The sequence below is a fragment of the Mesocricetus auratus genome, unplaced genomic scaffold (assembly GCF_017639785.1).
Source record: "Mesocricetus auratus isolate SY011 unplaced genomic scaffold, BCM_Maur_2.0 Super-Scaffold_100024, whole genome shotgun sequence".
Taxonomy (NCBI): Eukaryota; Metazoa; Chordata; class Mammalia; order Rodentia; family Cricetidae; genus Mesocricetus; species Mesocricetus auratus.
The window spans coordinates 7631113-7657330 of NW_024429205.1; the positions used below are offsets into that span (position 1 = coordinate 7631113).

General features: G+C 39.3%; 1 protein-coding gene across 2 annotated transcripts in view; it reads right to left on the reverse strand.

Moving 5' to 3' along the window:
* The window catches only part of Rock2 (Rho associated coiled-coil containing protein kinase 2), a 100579-nt gene extending 74361 nt beyond the window's left edge, over positions 1 to 26218 (reverse strand). The window contains exon 1 of one of the 2 annotated variants that reach the window (XM_040730792.1): positions 25942 to 26218. In XM_040730792.1, coding sequence (XP_040586726.1) covers positions 25942 to 26082 — 141 coding nt within the window. In that variant the 5' untranslated portion in view covers positions 26083 to 26218. The remainder of the gene's footprint in view (positions 1 to 25941) is intronic. The other variant, XM_040730793.1, reaches the window with a different exon arrangement.

A 26218-nucleotide genomic window follows, 5' to 3' on the forward strand; every position in this document is an offset into this window, starting at 1 on the left:
TTCACATACTCTTCATCTAACTCAAACATCACGCTTACACCCTTATACTTTGTCCCAGCTGGTCTCTCAAGTCTACTGTTCTGAGTGACAACCTTGATAGTCCAATTCTTTCTCTTCTCTACTCAATTCTCATTCATATTCATTCATATATTAATTCTCTCTTATACCCTCTCTTTATTATATAAAATATATTATTCCTTTTACAGTAGGAAAACAAAGGCTCTTGAAACCACTTTCCACAGCCATTATTCCCTTTATCTTTACAAGAAAATTCTTTGAAAGAAATATTTACAGTAGCTACCTTTGGTGCTCCCATTAACCTCAGACCTCAATCCAATGCGTTTACCACCACCTACTACAGTAACAAAACAGCTCAAGCTCATCAATGACCTCACATCATCCAATGACAAATTTGCTCATATCTATGGACAGTCTCTGTGCACTTGAGAATCACCCTTCAGTTGGCTTTGGTGAATACAAATGGTTTTTCAGTGTCTTTCTGACTGTCCCATTTGTCTCCTTCACTAGCTCTTCATTTTAAACCCACTTGCTCTATGGCATTCATTCTATTTCATGTCTGTAGATGCCATCTGTGCACTGATGGGTTCTAAATTCATTACGTCCTTTCAAAAAAAAAAACCCTCAAATCGAAGACAAGTCTTTAAACAACATCTAAAGCTGTGCCCTATATCTTCTCATTACAACCACATCTACTTCAGTCTTCCACATCTCAGTTAATAGCAATCCCACCCTTCCCAATACTCAGACCAATCATTTGGGTGTCAAGCTAGACCTCTTCTCGCTAAGCTCAAATTCAACAAATAACAATATCCTATTTGCATGGCTTTCAAAGTGAATCCGGAGTCCCTCCCTCCAGTATCACCACCCCTACAAGTCACCAGCAGTTTGCAAGCTTGGATTTTTGTAAACACCCACTACTAAGTTTTCTTGTTTGCGGTCTTGCCATCCCCTTCCTCTAAGATTACTTAACAGGATACCAAGGATGCTTCTGTGACTCCACTACTCAGAATATCCAATAGCTAGGAAGCACAAGCTAAGTTGATCTCCTATTACATTCACAATTCCTGCCACAGCCACACTGACCTTTTTAAAGTTTTAAAGTCACCAAAGGAGACTCATACATGGGGTGAGTAAAACTGGAATAGATATGGATATATGGACGGAGAGACGAAGATATATCGATAGTAGCCAGGACCTTAACAAGAAGGAACATCAGAGCAGCACCCACAGTCCTGTGGGGTTAGGAGACTGGCTCCATATGGAGAAACCAGACAAATTAGTTAACTTTTCATAAAACAACAGGAGTCTACTTCACATCATCATCAGAAGTGCAAACCCTGAAGAAGGGGTTGGAATAAAGAACAGTGCTGGAGTGAAATAGGACATCAACATGAATTTGTTGTGGATCTCAAAATCTAAAGACAGACATGGAAATGTAACCCCAGTTGTTTGTGAAGGCCTGCCTCCTCTCTCCCTCACTCTCTCTATCCCTCACCCTGGATTTATACCCAGATCTTTTGCCTGGATTTGGTTTTGAGGCAGAGGTTCTCAACCTGTGGGGTGCAGCCCCTTTGGGGGATGAACAACTCCTTCACAGTGGTCACCTAACACCATCCAGATATTTACAATGTGATTCATAACAGTGTCAAAACTAAAGTTATAAAGCAGCAACAAAAAAGTTTATACTTGTGGGGGATCACCACAAGAACTGTATTAGATATTGCAGCATTAGGAATAAAGGGTCCAGGTACAGACATACTCCAAAAGTCATGAGCCCACTTAGCACTCATCCTGGCTTTGAAATATTAATTACTCTCAATAAGAAAAAGGAGAAAGTTCTTAGGGAAATGGCTGACTTCAAGGCTGAAGCAAGAAAATAACAAGATGGTCCCACGCTATTTTTTACCAAAAAAAAAAAAAAAGTATAGCAGCCATGAAATGGCATTATCTACTCACATACATTGTCCTGCTTTTAAAATCCAATATAGTTATATAAAGTTAAGGGAATCTGAGTGAAGAACACATAAGACTATCCCTTACTATTTAAAGTTTTTTTTGGGGGGGTTGTTTTTTGAGTCAAGAGTTTCTCTGTTGTAACAGCCGTAGGTACCCTGGAAGCTGGAAACCAGGCTGGTCTTGAACTAACAGAGATCTGCCTACATCTGCCTCCTAAGACCTGGGATTTGGGATTAAAGGTGTGTGCCCCGGCCACCCAGTTTACTTGAAACATCTTTAAAAATAGGTTTTTAATTGAAATAAAATGACATCACTTTCTTCCCTCCAGTCTTTCCAGTTACCCTCCTTAAACCCCTTCCAATTACCCCCACACTCAGGTGCATAACCTCGTTTCATCGGCATTATTATTTTGTGTGTGTATGTGTATATATCACACACACACACACACACACACACACACACACATACATACATAACTTGCTGAGTCTATTTTTGTTTATGGTTTCAGGCCTGACCACTTTGCATTGAAAACCAAAAGGGCGCTCGCTCATGCCTGGGAGAAGCTAACTGTCCTCTCAGAGATTATTAGTTGCCTGTAGTTAGTTGTCTAGGGGGTGGGACCCCATAGCATTTTCTCCCTTCCATGTTTACATGCCCACTGCTATTGTCACTGTTCTAGTCTTGTTTATGCAGCCATTTCTAGGAGACACTGTTTCATAGCAGACTTCCTCATATTCTGGCTCCTAACAATCTTTCTGCTCCCTCTTTAATGCATAAGGACTGATGATGACATTTCAAAGGAGGCATAAAGGTTGGCATAAATAGCCTTCTAGTGACAAATCTGGAACCTAACCAGATTTGGTCAGTAAGTAAGCAGTGGCAAATATTCTAGTCTTACTCTATGTGCTGCAGAAGTCAGTGGATTATGATAGTAATGGAGGGGACCCTTCCCCCAGAATAAAATCTTACAGAAAAGCATTGACTAATGGATATACAGGAATAAATGAATTAGAAAACCATCATCTAATAAAAGCAAATTTAAAATTAACTAGGTTCTGAGTTCAATTCTCAGCAACCACACGGTGGCTCACAACCATCTGTAATGAGATCTGGCACCCTCTTCTGGCTGGCAGAGTACTGTATACATAATAAATAAATCTTTTAATAAAAAATAAAATAATTAAAATTAACTAGGAAAATTTCAATAGATTCTAAAACTAGTGGGTAAAAGTAAAACAGAAACATAGTTTTTACATACTCCAAGTACCTCCTCACAAAATACTCCAGGACTGTAAAGATGGCTTGGTAACTAAGAGCATGTGCAGTTCTTGCAGAAGATGAAAATTCTGTTCCCAGCACCCACATGGCAGCTCACAACATAATCACTAATCACAAGAAAGGAAAGAAACTGAGAAACAACATCAAATGCATGCCCGCCAAAAAGATTTGAGAACACGGTATCATGTCTGTGATACTAGCCACAGATACCAGCAAGTTCTAACCAACAGGAAACACTGTACAAACTCAAACTCAGAGATAATGACTTGTAATCTTCAAAACTCTGGAGAGTAGAAAGCTCAAAAGAAAGGCTTTTTGGAGCCGCTCCAAATGGATGGAGATATAGGGACACAAAATAAGATGAAATGCATGACCCCTAGATCACCATCACTTTTAATCAAGATTACTTGGACAATATTTGAATGGGGTCTCTATGTGATGTATATACAAAAGTTGTTTCCAATAGTTTCAAAATAAAAAGCCCTTGAAAGTGATTATGCCAGGCATGTTCTAAGCTGACTTTTAGACAAGCCATTTCCCTGCAGAGGGCTCACACAGTATTGTATTAGCAAGGTTAGCTCTCCCAGCCAAATCTCTACTTTTCAAGATTTTACTCTCTAAACTTTAAACAGTTTCTTGTTCTTTTTCTTCTTTCCCCTTATCTTATATATTAACTACTATCATATGGCTCCCATTAAAATATAAACTGGCAGGAAGGGAATGATGTTGATGTTTTGGTCACAGCTACAACTCCAAGACCCAATTCTACAGCTAAGCTAGAGTTAGAAGGAATAAATAGAAACTCATATTCTTGGAATATAAAAGTAACACGCAATCACAAAATAGGTTCACTTTCTCAATATACTCAATGAAATATGAAACAGGTAAAACTAAACCCACTGACGCTCTGGTATATCTTTTCAACAGAGATCTACAGCAGGAGTGAATGGCCTAATCTTGCTCCAAGGAACTTAGTGAGCAAACCTACTTCATCTGAAGGCTAGTACTGAAGCCAGCTAACACAGCAAGAGAATACCAGCATCACAGGAACATTCAGTATTAAAACACCATATATGGCCATGCATAGTAGTGCATTCCAGCTACTACTAAGAGGTTGAAGGAAAAATTAATGAGCTCTTGAATCAAAATAAAACGTTAAAAAGGAACAGGGTATGGTGGCACACCGGTAATATTGAAGTAGAGGCAAGCGGACTCAAGGCCACCCTAGCTACACAGGAAGTTTCAAGACTAGATGAAAGCCCATCTAAAAACAAACGAGTAGTGCCGGAAACGCAGCTTTGTGGATTGGCTGGCATGTATGAATCCCTGGGTACAATTCCCAACACACACACACACACACACACACACACACACACACAAAAGAATTAATTACATCAGACTTGATTAAAAAATACAAGTATTTGCAGGTAGAAATTCCTTGACAGAAAACAAGATGACATAAAATTTGCTATGAAATGAAAGTGGTGTGAACCAAGAGATATATATAAATGCTTTTATATTTCATTATAATATTGCCTGGAGAGTTACCAGGGTTATAATTAAAATAACCACAGTGGTTTAAATTAGTTCTTTTAATTTATTTTAAGTTTTACTTATTTTTTCCCCAAGATTTAGGTGTTTTGCCTAAATATATATATATGTGAGGGTGCCAAATCCCTTGGAACTAGAAATACATACAGACAGTTGTGGGCTGGCATCTGGGTGCTAGGGATTGAACCCAGGTCCTCTAGAAGAGCAGCCAGTGTTCTTAACCACTGAGCCATCTCCCCACTTAGTTTTAGTATTATAACTAAATCACTTGTGTTTAAGGGGGGACCCAAAAATCTGAAAATGCTATGGCTTCTATACACAAAGTAAAGTATTGAAATCAGTAGTAATTCATTTCATAAATGCTCATTTCTCACGATCTTCCAGGTAATAATGCTGGCCTTCATTTGCATAACTGTCAGACTCACAATAGAAAAAAATATCATAAGCCAGATAAGGGGTGTACACCTGTAGACCTAGTTACCCAAGAATCTGAGACAGGAGAATCCATTTAGCACATGAGTTCAAGGCCAGCTTGGGTGGCAGCACAATAACATGGGGATGGGGTGGTTAACAACACTAAAGCAAAACAACCTTTTAAAATATAAAAGTTGCATTTTTAAGAGTATAAGAATTTAGCCGGGTGGTGGTGGTTCATGCCTTTAATCCCAGCACTCAGGAGGCAGAGGCAGGTTCACTGGAATGCTCTGTGAGTTCGAGACCAAGTCTGGTCTACCGAGCGAGTTCCAGGACAGCCTCCAAAACACTACAGAGAAACCCTGTCTTGAAAAAAACCAAAGAGTATAAGAATTTAAAAACCAAAATAGTAAGTCTAGAGAAGTCAGTAAAATAAAAGAAAAAAAGATGTATTATAAGCAAGACTGTGAGAAAGGGGATAAAACAATCATAAATAAATAATCCCAAGCACAATAAGAAGAGAAATGAACACACACAAAGAACCAACTTTCAAAAAGTAAATTCTAAAATTGTAAGCTAAAACCCCAATAATTACATTTGTTATGATTAGAAAAGTAACCAATTAAAACTAAGAGCAAACCTCAAACACAGCAGACTTAAAGGAAACGGATAAAGAAAATGACACAATACAATGACTCTACATTTGAAGATGCTAAATACAGCTCCTAAATACACGCAAGCAGAACTGATAGAAGTAAAGAGAAGGGGGGAGAACCTAAGAAATGACAGGCAGATATATGAACTTCCCTGGCCAAAGTACAGTAGACAAAAGGAGCAAATGTAAGACAAGTCAAAATCATCAACAAACTTGATCTGAGTCCACTGTGTCCTCAAAAGCTGTTAAACATATTTTAAGTCAGAGGACAGTACCAAGCAAAATACTGCACTGCTCTATATACCTCACTATAAGCCAGGCAAAGAAGTCACCCACTTCTGAAGTCAGAAGCCAGCATTCCATACTCTAGCATTCCATACACCACCAAGATCCATGAAGAGAACCTGACTATATCTGAGATAAACAAAAAGAGTAATGCAAATGGATGACTCAAAATAAAGTAGACACAAAAGCAAATACTGATTCCATGTCAACAACTTGCAGAGGGGTATAGCAAAGGATGCAGTGCAGATAGGAGTTGTTGCTCAATAGATATTTCTATTTTAGGTAATGAAGTTTTAAAAATGCATCATGCTGATGGTTGCATAGTACTATAAATGTGTGGTATACCACTGAATTGCACATTTAAAGTGACAGAAATGGAAAATTCTATGCCATGTGTATCTGACCACAATACATTTTTTTTTAAGTTCAAGAAACACTTAAAATGTCTAATACAAGCATGTAATACAGGTCAAAATTTTTTTAGAAATTAAAAAATACCATGTGTGAGACATACTAGGTGTGACTAAAAGAAGTCTAGAGAGAGAAAAAAAAAAAGAAGTGCAGAGACTGGAAAAGACAAAGGAACCTAACACAGAGCAGCAAACAGAATGAAACAAGGGGAAGCATCATCTTTCTGTAATGTGCCAATTTGATCCCCACGAGGGAAGAGGAGAGTGGCGCCTGTTGCTTGTTCTCCATACCTTTTAGGAAAGGTGTTTTCTTTTGGTGACTCATGCAAATCTACCAAAAGGGAGGGGGGTGGGCACTGGAGACCCAAGAATGGTCACTGTTCAAAAAAAAAAAAATGCTCCAGTGATATAGTAGTGGCACATGCCTTTAATTCCAACACTTGGGAGGCAGAGGCAGGAGGACAACCTAGTCTATAAATCAAGTTCCAGGATAGCTAGGACTGTTACACAGAGCAAAAAATGTTATGGCAAAACCAGGAATTACCTGCATGCTTCTGGAATACCCTGTCCAAGAAAAGAAATGTTCACATTGAGCATAGTAAACCCTCCAAGAGCTGACAGCTAAGTATGAAGGGAATGAACAGAAAAGAAAAAAAAAAAAAAAAACAAGATAAAGGAACCAAGTCAGATGGTGGTGGCATATGCCTCTAATTCCAGCACTCAAGAGGCAGGTGGATCTCTGTGAGTTCGAGGCCAGACTGGTCTAAAGAGGGAGTTCCAGGACAGCCAGAACTACAAGAGAAACTCTGTCTCAAAGCAGACAAACAAACAACAACAACAACAACAACAAAAAAAATACAAGAACCTGGATCTAATTGAAGTGCCAGCCTGCTACATCCAGAAAAAAACACTTTTCTTAAATGAATGGGATGGAATTTATTGGGTAAGTATTTTAAGGAGTCAACTAAGACTTGCACTTTAGAATAAGTACTTTATCTGGTGAATAGAAAACTGTAGGACTACAAAAATTGGAGCAAACAACACTGATACAGAAATGATAAGATGACCATTGGAGTAGGAGAAGGGCAAGCAGGGGAGCAGGAGAGACACAAACTATGCTTAGGAGGTGCTAGCAGGACTAGACCTCTGACTTTGCCCAGGAGAAATGATAGAGAAAATAATCACTGAGTCTGAGACCAAAGTGAAGAGGAAGGAATACAACTATGATCTAGTCATCTAATCTCTGAGAGACTAGAGTGAACCAAGGAGAGATGCCAGCAGATAAATGCATCTCCATGTGTAGGTGGAAAAAACAGAAGTCATTGACACACCAAGCTCCTGGAGATACACAGATCTAAGAGGCAAGCTATAAGAGTAACTGAGGTTTCTTTCTAAGGGCATGTGGTTACTTATTTTGTTTGTGAAACATTTGAACATCAGCAAAACTAGACACAAGATTTAAGAGAAATTAAAGTCAATGAGTTTATAGGGTAGAAAGAGAGATTCAAAGCACAGCTAGGGAATCACTGCTCAAAACAGAAGGAAAGGAAGAACAAATGGTACTAAGATGAACGAGTGTCAAGTGACAGGAAATTTTAGGCCTCTCCTTTAGATGACTCCTGTTTTCCAGGAAACAGGAACACCATCTGTGGAGGAAACTTTGTTTCTAAGTTGAAAGAAATAAAAGCCCTAAGGAGAAGAAAAGAATTATCCAAGGGCCTTGACAGTGTCAGAGACTGGAGTACAGGAGCCTCAGTGTTGCTAATCCAGTTAGTTGTCTGCCTGCCCTCTGTCACTACTCAGCAAACACTGTTGTATAAATCCAGATGCATATGGTAGATTCAATGGTGCAAGGAAACGAATTGTAGCAAGAGGTCTGAATCAATGGACACTGCCTCTTGCCGTTTAGTGAAGGAAGCATTAGGGGTGCTCAGCACCTCACATCTCTCAAGTCTGAACAGTCAGTAAAAGAATAAAGATGCTGGGAGTGTGATCTAAACAGCAAGGTTGATTTCAGGTAATGGTGAGATCCAGAATTCATGGGATGAAGTTCATGGGATTCAGTAAAGAGAAAGACAGTGAGGGGTGATGGACCCTAAGGAGTAGAGCCAAACTCCTGTGGAAAGTCTGTGAGCCAGATGCCTATACTTTCAACAAGTAAACGGACAAGAGAGTCATCAACAACTGATAACCATGAAGAGAGGTACCAGGTGTATGATGCAGGTCCATCAGACCATCAGACCAAGCAGGAATTCTGAGAGAAAGTCATCATGGATGCTGAATGAAACATGGAGAGCAGGACCCTATCTACACACTGAGAGCAGAAGCTACAAGTTCTGCAAAAGGACTCTCTCCCTAAGGAGACACAGGTGCTGACAGCAATGGGAAAGGTAGTATGTGAGAAAGAATGTGAAGATTCAACAAAGTACATCAACCCCTGAACAAAGGATAAAAAAACCTCTGTTGCAGAAAGAAAAACAGCAAGGGAAAAGACTGACCACAGAAGTGCCTTACACATCAAACAGAAGGAGGCAGCTATGAAACGAAGCTGGTGGTTTACACAACAGGTCCCAAGAGCTCTCTGTAAGAGAAGATACCAGGCATCTCAGCAATCAGCCAGTGCCTGGAACAACTGCAATTAGGAAAGGATCTGTCTGTTGCTAGTGTGAAAAGAAAAAAATTCAGGCCTCTCAGTAAAGAGCCAAATTAAATTTAGATGATCCCATTGGTTAATGAATTATGTGTTGGCAGGAATGGAGAGATGGTTCAATGGGTACAACACTCAACACTGGCTACCTCCAGCAGACAAGGGTTAGATCCCCAGAACCCACACAGTGGCTCACAACCAACTGTAACTCCAGTACCATAGGACCCAATGCTTTCTTCTAGCCTTCATGGGCACCAGGCAGCACAAGGTTCACACATACATAAAAGCAAAACACCTATACATATAAAATAAAAATAAACAGAGGCCACCAAGTTCAGAGTCAATTCCAATACCTCCTTCCTATCCAGAGTGCCCCAGACTTTAACTGCGTAAATTAGTGTTTCAAATATTAATAAATTTACACAATAAACAGGAGATAAAAGGACTGTTCTAAGGTTGGCGGGATGGCTCAGAAGGTAAAGCTCCTTGTGCCACATAAAGCCTGATGACCTTAGTTCAACACAGGGTTGAAAGAAAAGGTTGACTTTCACAAGTTGTTCTCTGGTCTCCAAACACATGCTATGGCTCATGTGCATCATACACACACACACACAGAGTTAATAAACACTCTTTTTAAAAACTACATAAAAATACTTTCTTAAAAAGAAACTACTGAGACTATCTGGGAAAGCAGTCATCATTTTGTTTGCATGAGATCAAGAGGAAAAGAATGCCTTATGCTATTAAATGTAAACAGCAAGAGGGATGTGCTAGTATCACAGGCTGTTGCCTCAATAACACAGACCACTGATAAAGGGCTGAGGGCTTATACATTACATCTCTTATAACTTTTAAAATAGGACATGGTGGTAGTTTGAATGTAACTGGCCCCCATAATCCCAACGGCAGTGGCACTATTAGGAGGTGTGACCTTAAGGAGTAGGTGTGGTTCTTGTTGGAAGAAGTGTGTCACTGTAGAGGTCTCAAATGTGCTCAAGATACCACCCAGTGTTTTGGGGGGGGGTGTTGTTGTTGTTTTTATTTTTTGGTTTGTTTTTGGTTTTTGTTTTTGGTTTTTTGAAACAGGGTTTCTCTGTATTGTTTTCAAGACCAGGCTGGCCTCGAACTCACAGAGATCCGACTGCCTCTGCCTCCCAAGTACTGGGATTGAAGGCATGTGTTACCAACGCCCAGCGATACCACCCAGCTTTACAGACCATTTCCTGTTGCCTTCTCATGAAGATGTAGCCAGCACCATGTCTGCCTGCACACCGCCATGATGATAATGGATGGAACCTCTGGAACTGTAAGCCTTCACCTCAATTAAATGTTTTCCTTTATAAGGGTTGCTGTGGTCATGGTGTCTCTTCCAGTAACAGAAACCCTAAGGCAGGCATGTATTACTTTTGTAATTCTTTTAATGTTATTTATTTTGCCTGTCCCTAAGAACATGAGAACACTATGCCAAGAGACTGGCATTCTCACAGCATCTTCAGACACAAAACTTCCAACTCTCTTTGTCTCAAAAAAGGGGGTAATTTTTTAAAATTATAATATTCTAAACTTTTCTCAGAAAAGCTACCATAAATCAATTTTGAAGTGGTTTCTTTTCTTAGCTCTAAATTTAGCTTTATTTTTATCATCTCCTCTCCTGTTATGGAAATGTCTTAAATATGGAAAACAACTTACTTTCTAGAAGTCTCCAAACTTCACAGCTTTACAGTCTTTTTGTAAAATCATATTTTTCTTTATTCTATTTTATTGATTTATTTGAGAACGGTCTTACTATGTAGGTCCTAGCTAACCTGAACCTCTCTATGTAGACCAGGCTATAAAAATAAAGTAAATATTCAAGGCTTTACTATTTGTTTTGTCTTTTGAGACAGCATCTTATACAGCCCAGCTGACTTCAAACTTGCTACAGAGCCAAGAATGACTTTGAACTTCTCATCTTCCGACCACTACTGAGGTTTAGCACCCTCTGCTGACTTTATATGATGCTGAGGTTTAAGCCCAGGGTATGCTAGACAAACATTGGCCAGGAATGTGTGCAGTTTTATTAGCCATGGTAACTCAAATATAAAAGAAAAAAATCATGCTGCCAACAGTTATATAACTATTATCTCAAAAAAACAGTAAGCACAGACTGGAGATGACTCAACTATTAAGAGCCCTACTATTCTTCCACAGGACCCAGGACCCAGGTTTGATGTTAAGCACCTACACGGCAGCTCAGAGTCACATGTAACTCTTGTTCCAGGGGATGCAATACCCTCATCTGAACTCCAAGGGCCTCAGGCATGCAAATAATACACAGACATATGTAGGAGTGAACCCCACAAAGCTATCCCCACATGAGGGCGGGGAAAAGTAAATTAGCACAGGTAGATATAAAAGGAAGTGAAAGGAAAAGGACCCTCTCTTTCTCTTGGAAGCCAGCCACGCTTCTAACTCCTAGCTTATGTGACTCTGGTAAATATATTGTATCTCCTATAACATCGGCTATCTCAATAGACATACTTGCACACAAAACACTGATGCACATGTTAAAAAAAGCACAAATTTTCAAATTTCTACAACATATTTTTCAAATTTCTATAAAACAATATATTCATATTCCTTAACAACCAAAAACTAAACCTGATATTAAAAGCACTTGAAAGAGTCAGGTTGTGGTGGCACATGCTTTTAATCCCAGCACTAGGAAGGCAGAGGTAGGCATATCTCTGAGTTCAAGGCCAGCCTGGTCTATATAGCAAGTTCCAAGACAGCCAGGACAGTTACAGAAAATCTATGTCTCAAAAAACTATACACACATAAGAAGTACTTGGAAGAACAGAAAACATGGGCTTTGTATCAGCTACTGATGAACTGTCTATTTTCTCTAATTTTCTACGGAGAAAAGCATTTACTTACTTGTTTGTTTATTTATTTGTTTGTGGCTTTATATTTTTGAGACGGGGTTTCTCTGTACAGCCCTTGTTTGTTATTTGTTTGTTTGTTTGTTTAGTTATTTATTTGGGGGCTTTGGTTTTTTGAGATGGGGTTTCTCTGTACAGCCCTGGTTGTCCTGGAACTTGGTTTATAGACAGAGATAGCCTCCAACTCATGGAGAGCTGCCTGCCTCTGCTTCCCAAGTGCTGGGATTAAAGGTGTGCACCACTACACCTAGCTGAGAAAATTGAAATTCTAAACAGTACGCTCAGTATTGCTTGGCATAGCCAATAACTTGAAATCTGCTTTGTATGTAAATTTTCAAAGCAATATTTTAAAACTTTATTTTTGTTTTCGTTGCTTGGGTTTTTTTGTTGTTGCTGTTTTGTTTTGTTTTTAACACAGGGTTTCTCTATATAGCCCTGGCTGTTCCGGAACTTGCTCTGTAGACCAGACTGGCCTGAACGCAGAGATTCACCTATCTCTGCACCACCACAAAAGAATTTCTGTCTGAATGTTTGTTTTTTAAACACAGGCATGATCACAGGATAGACACAGAACACCCTGCTTTAGGAGCTATAATCTGAAGGAACATACATTCAACTTTAAATTTCTAGTTAAGTTTTTCCTCATGAATTAAGCTGACTCCGTAACTATGACTACCAGTATTTTTTCACTTTCCTATTCATTAAATGTGAAAAACTAAAATTACATATTTTGGACTAAGGCTATATACAGTTAGTAGAATACTTGCTACACACACACACACACACACACACACACACACACACACACACACACACCCCAAGGTGGTGTAATGGCAGTCCTTTAAATACAGCACTTGGGAGGCAGAGGATATCTGAGAAATAGTCTCAAAAAAGAAGAAAAAAAACTACAACCAAAAATAATTTTATTTTATTTTTAACATGAATTTAACATGAAAGAAAAATCTAAATAAAGAATTCTTTGCTAAAATTTCCCTCTGAATCTTAATAAAGCCAAGGATTATATTTAATAAAAACTTGAAACAATTATAATCATCTAAGCTAAGTAAAGCTAAAAGGGCAAACTAAAATTTCTATAAATATTGAATATGGCTTCTACATCAGAGATACTTAAAGGCAAAATATTAAAGTCCTGTGCAGATACAGAATTCTCAAATAAGGCAGTATCTGAGAAAAACCCTGTACCTTAAAAAGACCCCCCAAATGTGCAAGTTCTATAACCCCAGAAACCAGCAATGCAATGCCACCTGTGAACAAGAACAGGCATGTTACCTGTAGACTAATCTAATCTTCATGTAGAAAAGAAAGGTAAGGTCTAACTGAGGTCAAGGTGACAGAATGTTTATAAACTTATTCCTAACAAAGACTAAAATAAAAAGTGAACCCAAAACATAATCAAGAGTGGAAAGGCCATGTTTATCTCAGAGTCTTCAACATGTGCTGTTTAAAAATAACTAAACAAGCTGGGCATTGGTGGTGCACACCTTTAATTCCAGCACTTGGGAGGCCAGTTTGAGGCCAGTCTGGTCTACAGAGCTAGTTCTAGGACAGCCTCCAAAGCAATACAGAGAAACCCTGTCTCGAAAAACAAAAAACAAAAAAAAACAAAAGCAAACAAAAAAAAAACTAAACAAAATATGGTGGCATATGCCTGTAATCCCAGCCCTGGGGAGGCTAAGGCAGGAGGAAAGACAATTTGGGGCCAGCCTGGGCTACAACATGAAACCCTGTCTCCAAAAAAAGAGAAAGAAATAAAAAACAGAATGGGAATGAGCCCAACTAGTTGAGCTACTGCCTATACCAGAGTTTACACAGTTCAACAAGACTTACTCTTTACTCCGAAGTAAAAGGTTCCATAATGAAGTTTATTAAAAACAAAAATCTTTCTTCATTACTTGATTAGTATATCCTTCCATACAGATTCAAACTAGACCACATTCATGGTACACTAGTAAAATTTAAAAAAAAAAGCAAGCAAAACATGGTAGAACATATCCATTGTCCTGACTATACCAGGGACTGATGCCAGCCAATAACTTGAACCCAGGAGTTCAAAGTCAACCTAGGCAACACAGGAAGAAACTTTTTTTTAAAAGAACACAATTGAAATTTACTTGTTACTAGTAAAGTGCACAAGTACTATCATTCACTGATGGAAAGAATGTGAAACTGTACAGCCATCTTAGAAAATATTGGCAGTTTCTCAAAATTAAGCATAAGTTACCACATGACTCTACACTCTCACTCTTTGGAATAAAAACATGTCCTCACATATTATAAATTCATAAACAAAATGGGATATATAATTTATGCAATAACATTCAGCAACGATAAAGAACAAAATACTAACACATGCTGCAATACAGATGACAAAACATTATGCTGGGGAAAGAAGCCAGATGCAATGACAGCACATTGTGTGTGATGGTTTAAGAGAGAAATGTCCTCACGAGTGAGGACATTTGAACAACTCCTGGTGGTGCTATCTGGGGAAACTGTAAAACCTTTAGGAGATGCAGCCTTGCTGGAGGAAGTACGTTATTGGGAGTAGGCTTTGAGATTAAAAAGCCTCCCTCACTTCCAGTTTGTTCTCTTACTACCTGCTGGTGGTTGGGATGTGAACTCACTCACCTTCCTGTTCCTGCTTCCATGCCTGTCACTACCTCCTTGCCATGATGGACTCTCATCCCCTAGGACTGTATAAGTTGCCTTAGTCATAGTGTTGTATCACAGACACAGAAAAGTAACTAATATACTGTATGACACCATTTACAAAAAAGACAAAAGCAGATCTGGAGATGGGACTGGAGTCAGGATTGACTATGAACCTACACAATAGAATTTTTAGGGGTAATGAGAACATGTTGCAGTGACAGTTTAATTAAATTACAAACTTAAAGTGGATTAATTTATAGAATATGAAGTACACCTCAAGGAAGCTGTTGATCCAGACGTGGTAACACACTCTTTTATTCCCAACACTCAGGAGACACAGGCAGGTAGGTTGAGCTGAAGACCAGCCTGGTCTACATAGCAAGTGCCAGGACAGTCAGAGCTACATAACAGAGACCTTGTCCCAAACAAAAAAGTCTGATGAAAATAATAAGCTAGTAAACGATCAGCCAGAGTTTCATTTCAGACCTGATTCTAAGAACAATAATAGATAAAAGTATGAACACTGTCTCTACCTGCAGATTATATTTATATATCCAATCAGCTATTAGGGAGGATTTACAAGCAAATACAGTACTATATATTACTCCCTTTCTCTACACACCACCAGTAGATACATAATAACTCTAACTCAAAATTCATTTCTGTAACTATTTTAAATATAGCATAATCATTTACATTTATTAGAAAAAGAAACATTTTAAACATTAGTTAAAAGCCAATTTGAAAATTGGCAAAATGGCTCAGTATGTAAAAGTACTGCTATGTCTGATAACCTGAGCTTAATCCCTTAAAAAGAAGAGATTCCCAAAAATTGCCCTCTGACTTCCTCATGACCATGTACATGCCCACAAGCACACACACATACACACAAATAAATATAACACATAATAAAAGTTGTTCTAAAATAATAGCAAACAGAATGTTTACTATCTGGATCCCCCCCCCCCAGTTTCTTTAAGACAAAGTTTTTCTGTGTAGCCCTGACTAGAAATCTGCATCTGTCTCCCAAGTGCTGGGAGACATCTGGATTTTTAACCAAAATCTCTCATACTCTTGAGACTTTGTTTTCAATTTTACTAACAAGCAAATATTGCTTTATTACTAACAGCCAATATACTCTTTTAAGGGTTAACCTGAAAGACACTCCCAGCATTTCACCTGTTCTTGAACATAAACCACTGACTTCACCCAAGAATCACCTGACTCTACAAGAAATTAGATGTGATTAACTAGAAGCCAGGGCAGGGAACAGATGACACAAATGACTAAAGGCTGTTTAGTCCGCAAGGTGTCTTCACATAAAATACATAATAGAATTAGCTTATATCTTTCTCAAGACAGTTTTCAGTATAAAATGCTTACATAACAATTTACTTTTCCTACAAGACCAACTGTTCTAACTGACTGAACCTATCCTCTCAGCATACAGATGTTTGCCTATCTTCTTTCTTATGGATAGACTAGAACCAGATGACAGAACATATCAAAATGTTTACCTGTTTCTAGAGGGACTATACCTCTAAAGATATTACTTCTATTACTTAAAATGAATTACTTTTTCATTCAACAAAGAGCTAAAGAACATAACAGGAAGACAAAAACATATGCATTAAATAAAAATAAACTCACAACCCAAGCGTTATTCCCCATGCCTATAGCCCCACATTCTCCATCAGCTGAGGCAGGCGGTTCATGAGTTCAGGGACAGCCTGGCCTACAATGGTAGTTCTAGACTAGCTGACTACAAGGTGAGCTCTTGTGTTCAACAATAATAAATAAGTAAGTGCAAAAGTCAGGAAGTACAAAAAAAAAATACTTTGCCAGGCGTTGGTGGCGCACGCCTTTAATCCCAGCACTTGGGAGGCAGAGGCAGGCGGATCTCTGTGAGTTCGAGGCCAGCCTGGTCTACAGAGCCAGTTCCAGGACAGACTCCAAAACAATACAGAGAAACCCTGTCTCGAAACCCCCCCCCAAAAAAATACTTTATTACTCTTTTAAGAGTTCCTCAGCACCATGACCACATATTAAAAAGCAGGCTTGCTTTGATCAAAAGGTCCTTCTCATCTGCAGAACTAAAAACTAACCTCAATAGTGAAGTGTTAGAAACTAGTTCCCAATTTATAATCCCTTAAAGATAAATTTTCTATCACTTACATCATAACTAAAGTCGTCCAAAAACTAGGGCATTAAATATAAAATAATCACTTGTAAAGTACTTTTGATACCTGGAAAACAAGCCATACAGTCCCCCTTGAACTTAGAAATATTCTTCAACAGTTAACATCAATGAACCAAAAAGCAACCCTAATATCCCAGAGAAAGAGAAAGAATAAATGAATATGAAAATGGGGGGGGACCAGAACACTTTACAAAAAGGTAAGTGAAGATCATTTATAATAAGCCCAAGAACATCTACATAATGTAATCACACCTTGAAGGAGCAAGAAAGCACAGATGCCAAGGAGAGCAGCTCCCAGATGAAGGATAAAGTACAGGCAGCCACCATGACTTGATTCTAACTTGCATATTAAGCTCCATATAATAAACTAGCCCCCTAAAGGTAAGTGTCCTTTTGTGGATTGTGGGTTTTGTTTTTAACATTGTGTATGTGCCACAGTGCACATGGAAAGATCAGAGGACAACTAGTGGGAGTCAATTCTTTTCGTCTACCATGTGAGTTCAAGTGATCAAACTCAAGGTCACCAGGCTTGGCAGCAAGCACCAACAGAACCACCCCACCAGCCCTCTGAATTTTCAGTGAGTTATTATCCTGGGCCTGTAAGGTCAAACTGAGCCATCAGCTGTCTCTTCCCCAACAACCCTCATCACCAACAGCCAGTACAGGATCATTTTAAGTACAAGATGCTTCCTGTCTTACTAGCTACTTCCACAGAAAAACTAAAAAGAAATGGGTTTTAAACAAAGCCTGGTTAGACAACATAACCATGACTAAGGATTTCAAAATGACTATGAAGAAAAAACAAAAGTCTATTAGTAAACTGATTTTTAGCAAAGATGCCAAAGCAACCCAGCTAAAAAGGAAAAGCATTTTTCTTAAAAAAAAAAAAAAAAGTGCTGAGAAGTACTCTGACTTAACTAGATAGTCATGTAGAGGAAAAATAAAAATCAGCTTCAATCCCCAATGCACATTACACACTGAACTTGGTGAAATGTACCATAAACCTACATATAAATGTCAAATCATACAGCTTCTACAATAAAAGGAAACCAGGATATTCCCATGCCACAGGGCTAGGCAACAATTGCTTGGGCAGAAAAAGCAATAACCTTTTTAAACTTGTTAAAAACATGCATACCACAGACTTAGAAAAAATTCACAAAACAAATTTCACAGCATTCTCTTTATACACAAAATCATTTTTATGTCTAGCACATAGAAAACTTGTACAGTGACAGCCCAAATTCTCTATAGGGCAGGTATTCTAACAGATGATTCATATATATATATTTATATGTAAATAGCCAGTATGTATGGTAGTCATCAGGGATATGCAAATTACAACACAATGGGCCACCACTACCCACCAAAGAATTTTTGTTTAATGTTGTGGAACTGTGTTGCTGGCATAAGTGTAAAATAATGTAAACATTTTAAAAAGATTGGCCATTTCCTAAAAAGCAAATATACATATACTCTGTGGCACAGCCATTCTACCCACTATCAACCCAAGAGAAATGAAAACATGTCCTCACAAAGGCTTAGCACTAATCACAATTTTTTTAAAGGTATGTAGCTGTGGTTGGCCTGGAACTCACTATTTAGATCAGACTGGTCTCAAAGTCATAGAGATTTGCCTGCTCTGCCTCCCCAGTGCTGAGACTAAAGGCATGCACCACAATACCCAACTTATAATGTCTATTAATTTAGAATATTTATATTATAAACTTATCACAATATTAATTTAAAATGTTTTAATACTTATATTGACTATGTATTACAATTACATTAATAAAATTTAGTGTTATGTAATTATAAATGTAAAATTATAATATATGTGTATACATATATATTTATAACATTTATTAAAAACAAAACCAGAAGTAGACATGATAGAACACACCTATAACCTTAGCATTCAGGCAGCTGAGGCAAGAGAATTACAAAGTTGAGGCCTGCCTAAGCTAATTAGCTAGAGCCTTTCTCAAAAAACAGCCCTATGTTAGTTAACAGAAAATAGCTGAACAATTGTGATTTACATATACAACAAAATATAATCTGGCAAGGAAGAAATATCAGGCTAGTACACAAAATACCATACATTAATATCAAAACATCTGTTAAGGTAAAGAAGCCAGACACTCGTAGGAAAGCATGTATACAATCACTTGCATCAAGTACTAGAAGAGATAAAAGTAACATTTAATTCCAAAACAAAAAATACCACATAAACAGAGGGAGGAAAAAAGTAATTAAAAGAAAATGGAATGTGAAGTTGGTTGAAAAGATACATGTGTTGGTAATAATGCCCTGTAGTTTTAAAGATTTGAATTACAGGTACATTTTTTTAAATAAATCATCTATGTACATTTAAGATTTGTGCATTTCACTTTGTACAAATGTATTCTTTTTTTTCTCCTTATTTTGGTTTTGTAGGTAGTTCAGGCTGATCCTTCTCACCATGTAGCTGTTGTTAGCCTTGAACTCACAGCAGTCCTCCTGCTTCATCCTCTGGAGCTGGATTACAGTCATGTACCAGCTAAATTCTAATCTAATGAAATGCACACTGAAATGTAAGTACCTACATTAAGCCTCTAACATAAAAGTGGGTCAAAACCAAGAGCTGTAGTGATGATTGAAAAGTCTTGGTAAAGGAGGAATTGTGAAGATTCAGTAAAGTGGTACATGGGGTCCACTATCAATTTTTACAACTCCATTCCCAATACAAGTCTGTGGAAATTCTTCACATAGGTTCCAGGAACCCATAACAGCAAAACATACAGAACTACCTAAATATCCTTCAAATAGGGTGGTGCTGTAAAACAAGCTTTGTACACTATAAATATGTATTTCTCTCATTGGCTAAAAGAAAGCTGACTGACTGGTCAGGAAGAGAGCAGACAGGAGAGCCAGACTAGGTGAACGTTGGGAAGAAGAGTAAGCAGGAGATGTTCGTGCTGTATTGAGATAAGGTACCAGGCCATGTGATGGAACACACAAAAAAATATGGGTTAATTTAAGTTGTAAGATCTAGTTAGTAACAAACCTAAGCAACTGGCCGAGCATTTATAATTAATATTAAATCTCTGTGAGATTATTTGGGAGTGGCTGGCGGGACAGAGCTGACCTGCAGTCTAACAGAAAACTCCACCTACAGGGTGGAGCTACACTTTAACTTACTAAGGCAATGAAAATGAATAAACCACAGGAGCGACAACTCTGAGAATCACACAACTAAAAACCCAAGTCAGGATAGAACATACAGGCTAAGGATAGCTCAGGGGTAGAGACCTTGTCCAGCATGCGTGATGTCCTAGCTTCAACCCCAGCACCCACCATAAAGCAAACATGAAACTATAGAAATGACAACATTTTATAAAGGTTAAAAGACAAGCAAAACTAAGCAATATTATTCAGAGACACACAAAGTAGTAATAGTAGTAATCTAAAAGGTGGAACAAGGAACAATCGAGCTCAAGAGCTGTGGGAAAGAGCAGACAACACTACTGGAGGTGACTATGATGGAAGACGCTTCAAAAGTCCCATTTTCCTGCTATATCTTTTTATACTGACAAATTCAACAGAGAAAGCGAGATTCAGATTCTGAGCAAGATTCAGCAAAAATAAAATACTCAGGCTTTAACACTGTTCTTTTGTGTTTGTTTGTGACAGGGTCACAACATATAGACCCAGCAGGCCAGGTGCTTGTCATATAACTCAGGCTGGCCTCGAACTCACTACAGTCCTCCCACCTCAGCCACCAGAATGCTGAGATTTCAAGCACACACCATGACATTCAGCTCTGCACTATTATTTGGAACTATTCAAGGACATAGTCATGTTTCCTTACTTTGTGTGCACTATCACTTACTCTAGGGCCAATATTCTTCAAACAGAATTTTTTTTTCTTCTGTTTTTCAAGACGAGGTTTCTCTATAGCTTTGGAGCTTGTCTTGGAACTTGGTCTGTAGTTCAGGCTGGCCTTGAACTCACAGAGATCCACCCATCTCTGCCTCCTAAGCACTGGGATTAAAGGTATGAGTCACTACCACCCAGCTCAGAATTTTTCTTTTAACTTAAATGTTAATATAGTACAAATCCTATAAATTCCCTAAAACCTTCTTCGGGATATGGCAGCATTCTGAAACCAAGATACTAACATTTCTCCAGTGAAAGCTATTATTATTTACAGCAAGATCAGTGCACAAACTGCAAACACCCTTAACAAAGCATCGGATCAGAAGTTACCATTTATTAATTAAATAAATAAATTTTAGTAAGAATTTATTTTCAAAGTTCTTTATGTACCAAAATTATGGATAAAGGATTATGGACTTAAACCTGCAAAGAAGATCAGCTTGGTCTAAACAGTAAATTTCACACACCACTAAAAGTCAATTCATTTTCAGTATAGTTCAAGCGTCAGAGACTGTGAGATGACCCAGCAGGAAAAGGCACAGCGTCTAGCCTAACAGAGTTAGATCTCCAAACCCACATAGTAGGAGAGAATCAACTCCTCAAAGTTTTCTTCAGCTCTCCACATGCATATTCATCAAAAAATGAAATGTTAAAAACAACAAAAACTGTTAAGTTTTAAAGTAATTAAGCTGAATGTCTACCTCTACTTCACAAATTTATGTGTACAAAATAATTTTTCATCTTTATTCTATTTAATTTGTATCAAATCTTCAAAATAGTCTCAGTCATTACTTGTAGGGATGAGTGAACACATGTAATTGTATTTTAATTGGGTAAAGAGCCAGCACTAAATGGAAAGATCCTAAGCACTGTGATAAGTATTTTGTGGAACTGGGGCCATAGTCCAGAGGCAGACACTCCCCTAGCATGTGTAAGGCCTTGAGGTCAATACTCAGAACTACCAAAATAAAATTTCTGTACAGTAGTATCTTCATAGAGTTGGCACATACCGGTCCTAGTAGGTGTTTTGGGGCCAGCCAGATGGCTCGGCAGTTACAGGCACTGCTGCCAAGCCTGACAGCTTTAGTTTGATTACCGGAATCCACATGGTGCAAGAAGAGAACTGACTCCTAAAAACTGTTCTCCATACCTGTGCCATGACACACAACACCCCACCCAAAAAACATACAAATCAACAAATAAAATGTAAATTTAAACGTTTTAATACATATTTTGTTTTTAAATCCACTGAAATTGTACATAAATGTTTGATCACCTTTACCCATTCCCAAAAACCTAGGTACTACAGGTCACTATGACTTCATACTCGCTGAAAGAACAAAACTAAATCTCAAAGCACAAAAACCTTAAGAAGACCTTTCTCCAGCACATGAGCTCGTTAACTAAAACACAGCAGGCAAGCAATGTGAGGATCTCCAGTAACACAACACAAATCATTTACCTAAAGGTTCAAACACTACAGAAGAGTATCACTTTAAGGCTCCCTTAAAAATATTTCAACACTAACCTTCAAAAAAGGGTCAGTGGATAAAGGTATTTCCCATCAAGTCTGACAACCCCATGGCCTTAGTTTGGTCCCTAGAACCTACATGGCTGATAATTCTTTCAACTGACTCTCAAGTTGTCCTCTGACCTCCACTCAGGTGCCATGGCAGGGCACATACCCTTAAACATACACAAAATAAATGTTTTGGTTTGTTCTTTAAATTACAGAAGCAAATCTCCCAGAAAACTATTTTTATATAATATCAAGCAGCTCACAATCTGCAACTTCAAAACAGCTGAGTATTTTAGAGCCAAATAAAGCAACTAGCCTCTGCAAAGAAACAAGATAATTCAGTCTGTACACGGATAGAGCATCCTGGAATCCAGCCCTATATAAGCAAAGCAATTGATTAGTACTTATGATGTCAAACTCAAAATGATGATGGCATGCATCTAAAACTCTGTAACAAGAAATTATCTATAACAAAAATTATTTCCCATCTCAAAGAAAACATAAAGCTAGCAAAAATGTGCTAAATGCACACAGAAGTGAAATGAATGTAAAGACATGACCAGGCACTGGGCTAACACTTGACATGCTATCGTATGCCACTTTTTTTTCCTATGAATGCTTTGCCTAGCCTACTGAAAACACTTTACAGAAACTTCTGGTGTATTTCATCATCTCTTGCCATTTTTAGCAGTATAAAACTTCCAATGGTGCTTTCTAAGCTTCTGAATACAGTAACCAAATCCCATGCTGTGTTTGTTATCAGACTATTAAAGATATTTTTTCTAGGCTGGGCAGTGGTGGCGGGACACGCCTTTAGCCCCAGCACTTGGGAGGCGGAATCAGGCATATTTCTGTGAGTTCAAAGACAGCCTTGTCTACTGAGCAATTTCCAGGACACCAAAACTACATAGAGAAACCCTGTCTTAAAAAAGCAAAAACAAATGAAAAATCGACATATTTTCTAGAATAAAACCAAGAGAAATGCGATGTTAAGTAAAGCAATGATTAATTGTGAAATGTAGTGCATAGTACTATTTCAAATACTTAAAATGTTAACAGCTAGTATTTCATGAGCATTTTTAAAAAACAACTTTTTTATAATATTGGTTTAAACACTAATTTACAGGGTTACAATTTGGAGAGATGAAAAGGTTGGGAGGATGAATGCCAATGATTATTGGGACAAAGTACTTAACATCACACTTAAAGATAGTTTAAATAGCAAATTTTATGTATACTAGTAACATATTAAAATGTTACTTTGTCTTAGTCAGGGTTACCATTGCTGTGATGAAACATCATGAGGACAGAAACTTGGGAAGGAAAGGGTTTATTTGGCTTACAATTCCATACTACTATTCATCATTAAAGGAAGTCAGGGCAGGAACCTGGAGGCAGGAGCTGATGCAGAGGCCATGGAAGGTGCTGCTTACTGGCTTGATACCAATGGCTTGTTCAGGTTGCTATCTTATAAAAATCAGGATCACCAGCCCAGGATAGCACCACCCACCATGGGCTGGGTCCCTCCCATCAATCACTAAGTAAGAAAATGCCTTACAACTGGGTTGTATGGTGGCATTTTCTCAGTTGAAGTTCCCTAGTCCCAAGCTGACATAAAACTAGACAGCACATAATCCATTCTAATATCTCATGATAAAATATACATAACAGATATAGTTATTGTAACTTCACCAGTGTTCAACAAAGGCACCAGGAACCTCACTCCATAGGTATAAAGGGCACATTTTGACTTAGTAACATTTGCTGCACTCCAGAATCACACCTGCACTGACTCTTTGACGACATATAACCAACTAAAAGTAGCCAGTAAGCTTGCTGTCAAGTCAGCATCTGGTGTCAACCCTCAATAGTAATATGTCACCTTATTGATATGGGTCTCGACTGTATCAAACACTCAAGGAAGGAACTAAACTGTTCCTGGTCACATGTTAACAATTTAGAAAATATTTTAATAAAACAAATGGTCATGTCACAGGTATAAACAACTCCATTTCAAGCTCAGAATAACCCTAATAACGATGAGTAACATCACTATCAAGAGATAAATATGAAACATTTCTATCTGAGACTGAGGATGAACCTGGCCAATACTTGAGATTTACAGGCACTATTTTTAACTGAACTTTCTGGCCTAGGATCAAAGTTTTGCTAGCAAAATACCAAAGTGAAAATGCTGGCAGTGACGCCCGAGAAGCTTCGCTTTATCTACAGAAAGGCTATGACCCCCATGCAACCAATCCTACGCTGAACTAACGAATTCCAAAACTGTCCCACAAGAACACACGAACCCACTACCAAGCAAAAAAATAAATACACACACACACACACACACACACACACACACACGCCCACAGTCAAAATCTCTACGTTCTACACATCGGATAGAAAGATGCCCACTCTCTAGTCAGTTCCTGCACTGTGGCCAAACACGACTGAGTCACTCACTGCAAACGATTCCAGAAACCTCAAAGGACAACCAACGGCCTAAGAAGAAAAGTTAGTCAGTGGAAAGGGAGGAGGCAGCTCCTCTCATCACAGTCGCTAGGCTTCTGCTAGCAGGGCCCAGAACTGACATGCTTTTTGGCACAGAATGCCTGCACCCACCCTGCGTCTAGCCCTCCAGAGCGTACAGCCAAAGTATCTTTTTCCGACTTCTCCTCCTCAGGATCCATGTTCACACCACTCCCCCGCCCCAATAAATGCATCTCTAGCTGCACACTAATCAAATCTGTTTGCCAAACAGAATTGCTTCCCCCAGGTCCAGAAGTATGCCAGCATTCTACGCGGCGTTTATTGTGAAACGTGTTCTTTTCTTAATCAAGCTCCAGCTATAGCAGCCTTTCCAAGGCTCTTAATTTGGATTTTGAATGCTATGGGAATAGACAAGATGAAGGAGAGAAATTTATTCCACTCTACAATTCAGACTCATTGCTTGGCTTCGGAGCGACAATCTCCGGAAATTTAATTTACATAAATTCAAATGCACTAAATAGCTACTATGGAATGTCCAAGAGCAACTGAAAACAGCAAACTTGAGCTGTGCGGTCCCAGATTCCAGACGAAGAGGACCGAGTGAGGGCAGCTCTTTGTCATGTACCCCAGGTGGTGCTCCCAACAGGGAGAGAGCGAGCGTCGCGTTTCTTTCTCCCTCAATTTCACCCGAGCTCCCACGCCGCGTGACACTTTCAAATTGGTTCCTCTGGGGTAGGAAGCACAGCCAACCCTCCACCTTTCCGCCCCAAGCCGACTGGGTAGGCGGGAAGGAGCCCAGGGGTGTTTCCTCCCAGCGCAGTCCAAGACAGAGGGCGGCCGAGATGACACTCTCCCCGGCGGGAGGTGGACCCGAGGAATCCCAGGTGGGGTCTCCACTCCGGAACCCGAGGCTCCAGCCCCCCGGGTAGCCGGAAGCTGGGCGGGTAAGCCAAGGGAGGACCAGGCAGGACCGGGAGCACCCTCCCAAGCCGGCACCTACCAGCAAGCTCTCCACGTTGATGGGCGAGCGAGGGTCTCGGATGAGCGCCTCCAGCTTCCTCTGGCGGCTCGCGCCCGCCCCGTCCCCAGGCGCGGCCTCGGGGGCGCCGGGCATTTTCCCCGTCGGCGGGGGCCGGCTCATGCCGCTTCACCGGGCCTAGCGCCGCCCGCGGAACCTTCGCCCGGGCCCGCCGCGCGCCGCTGTCTGAGGAGCCGCCCGGCCCGGCCGGGAGCAGAGAGGCACACGACGTCCCCGCCCCTCAGCCGCACGCGCGCCG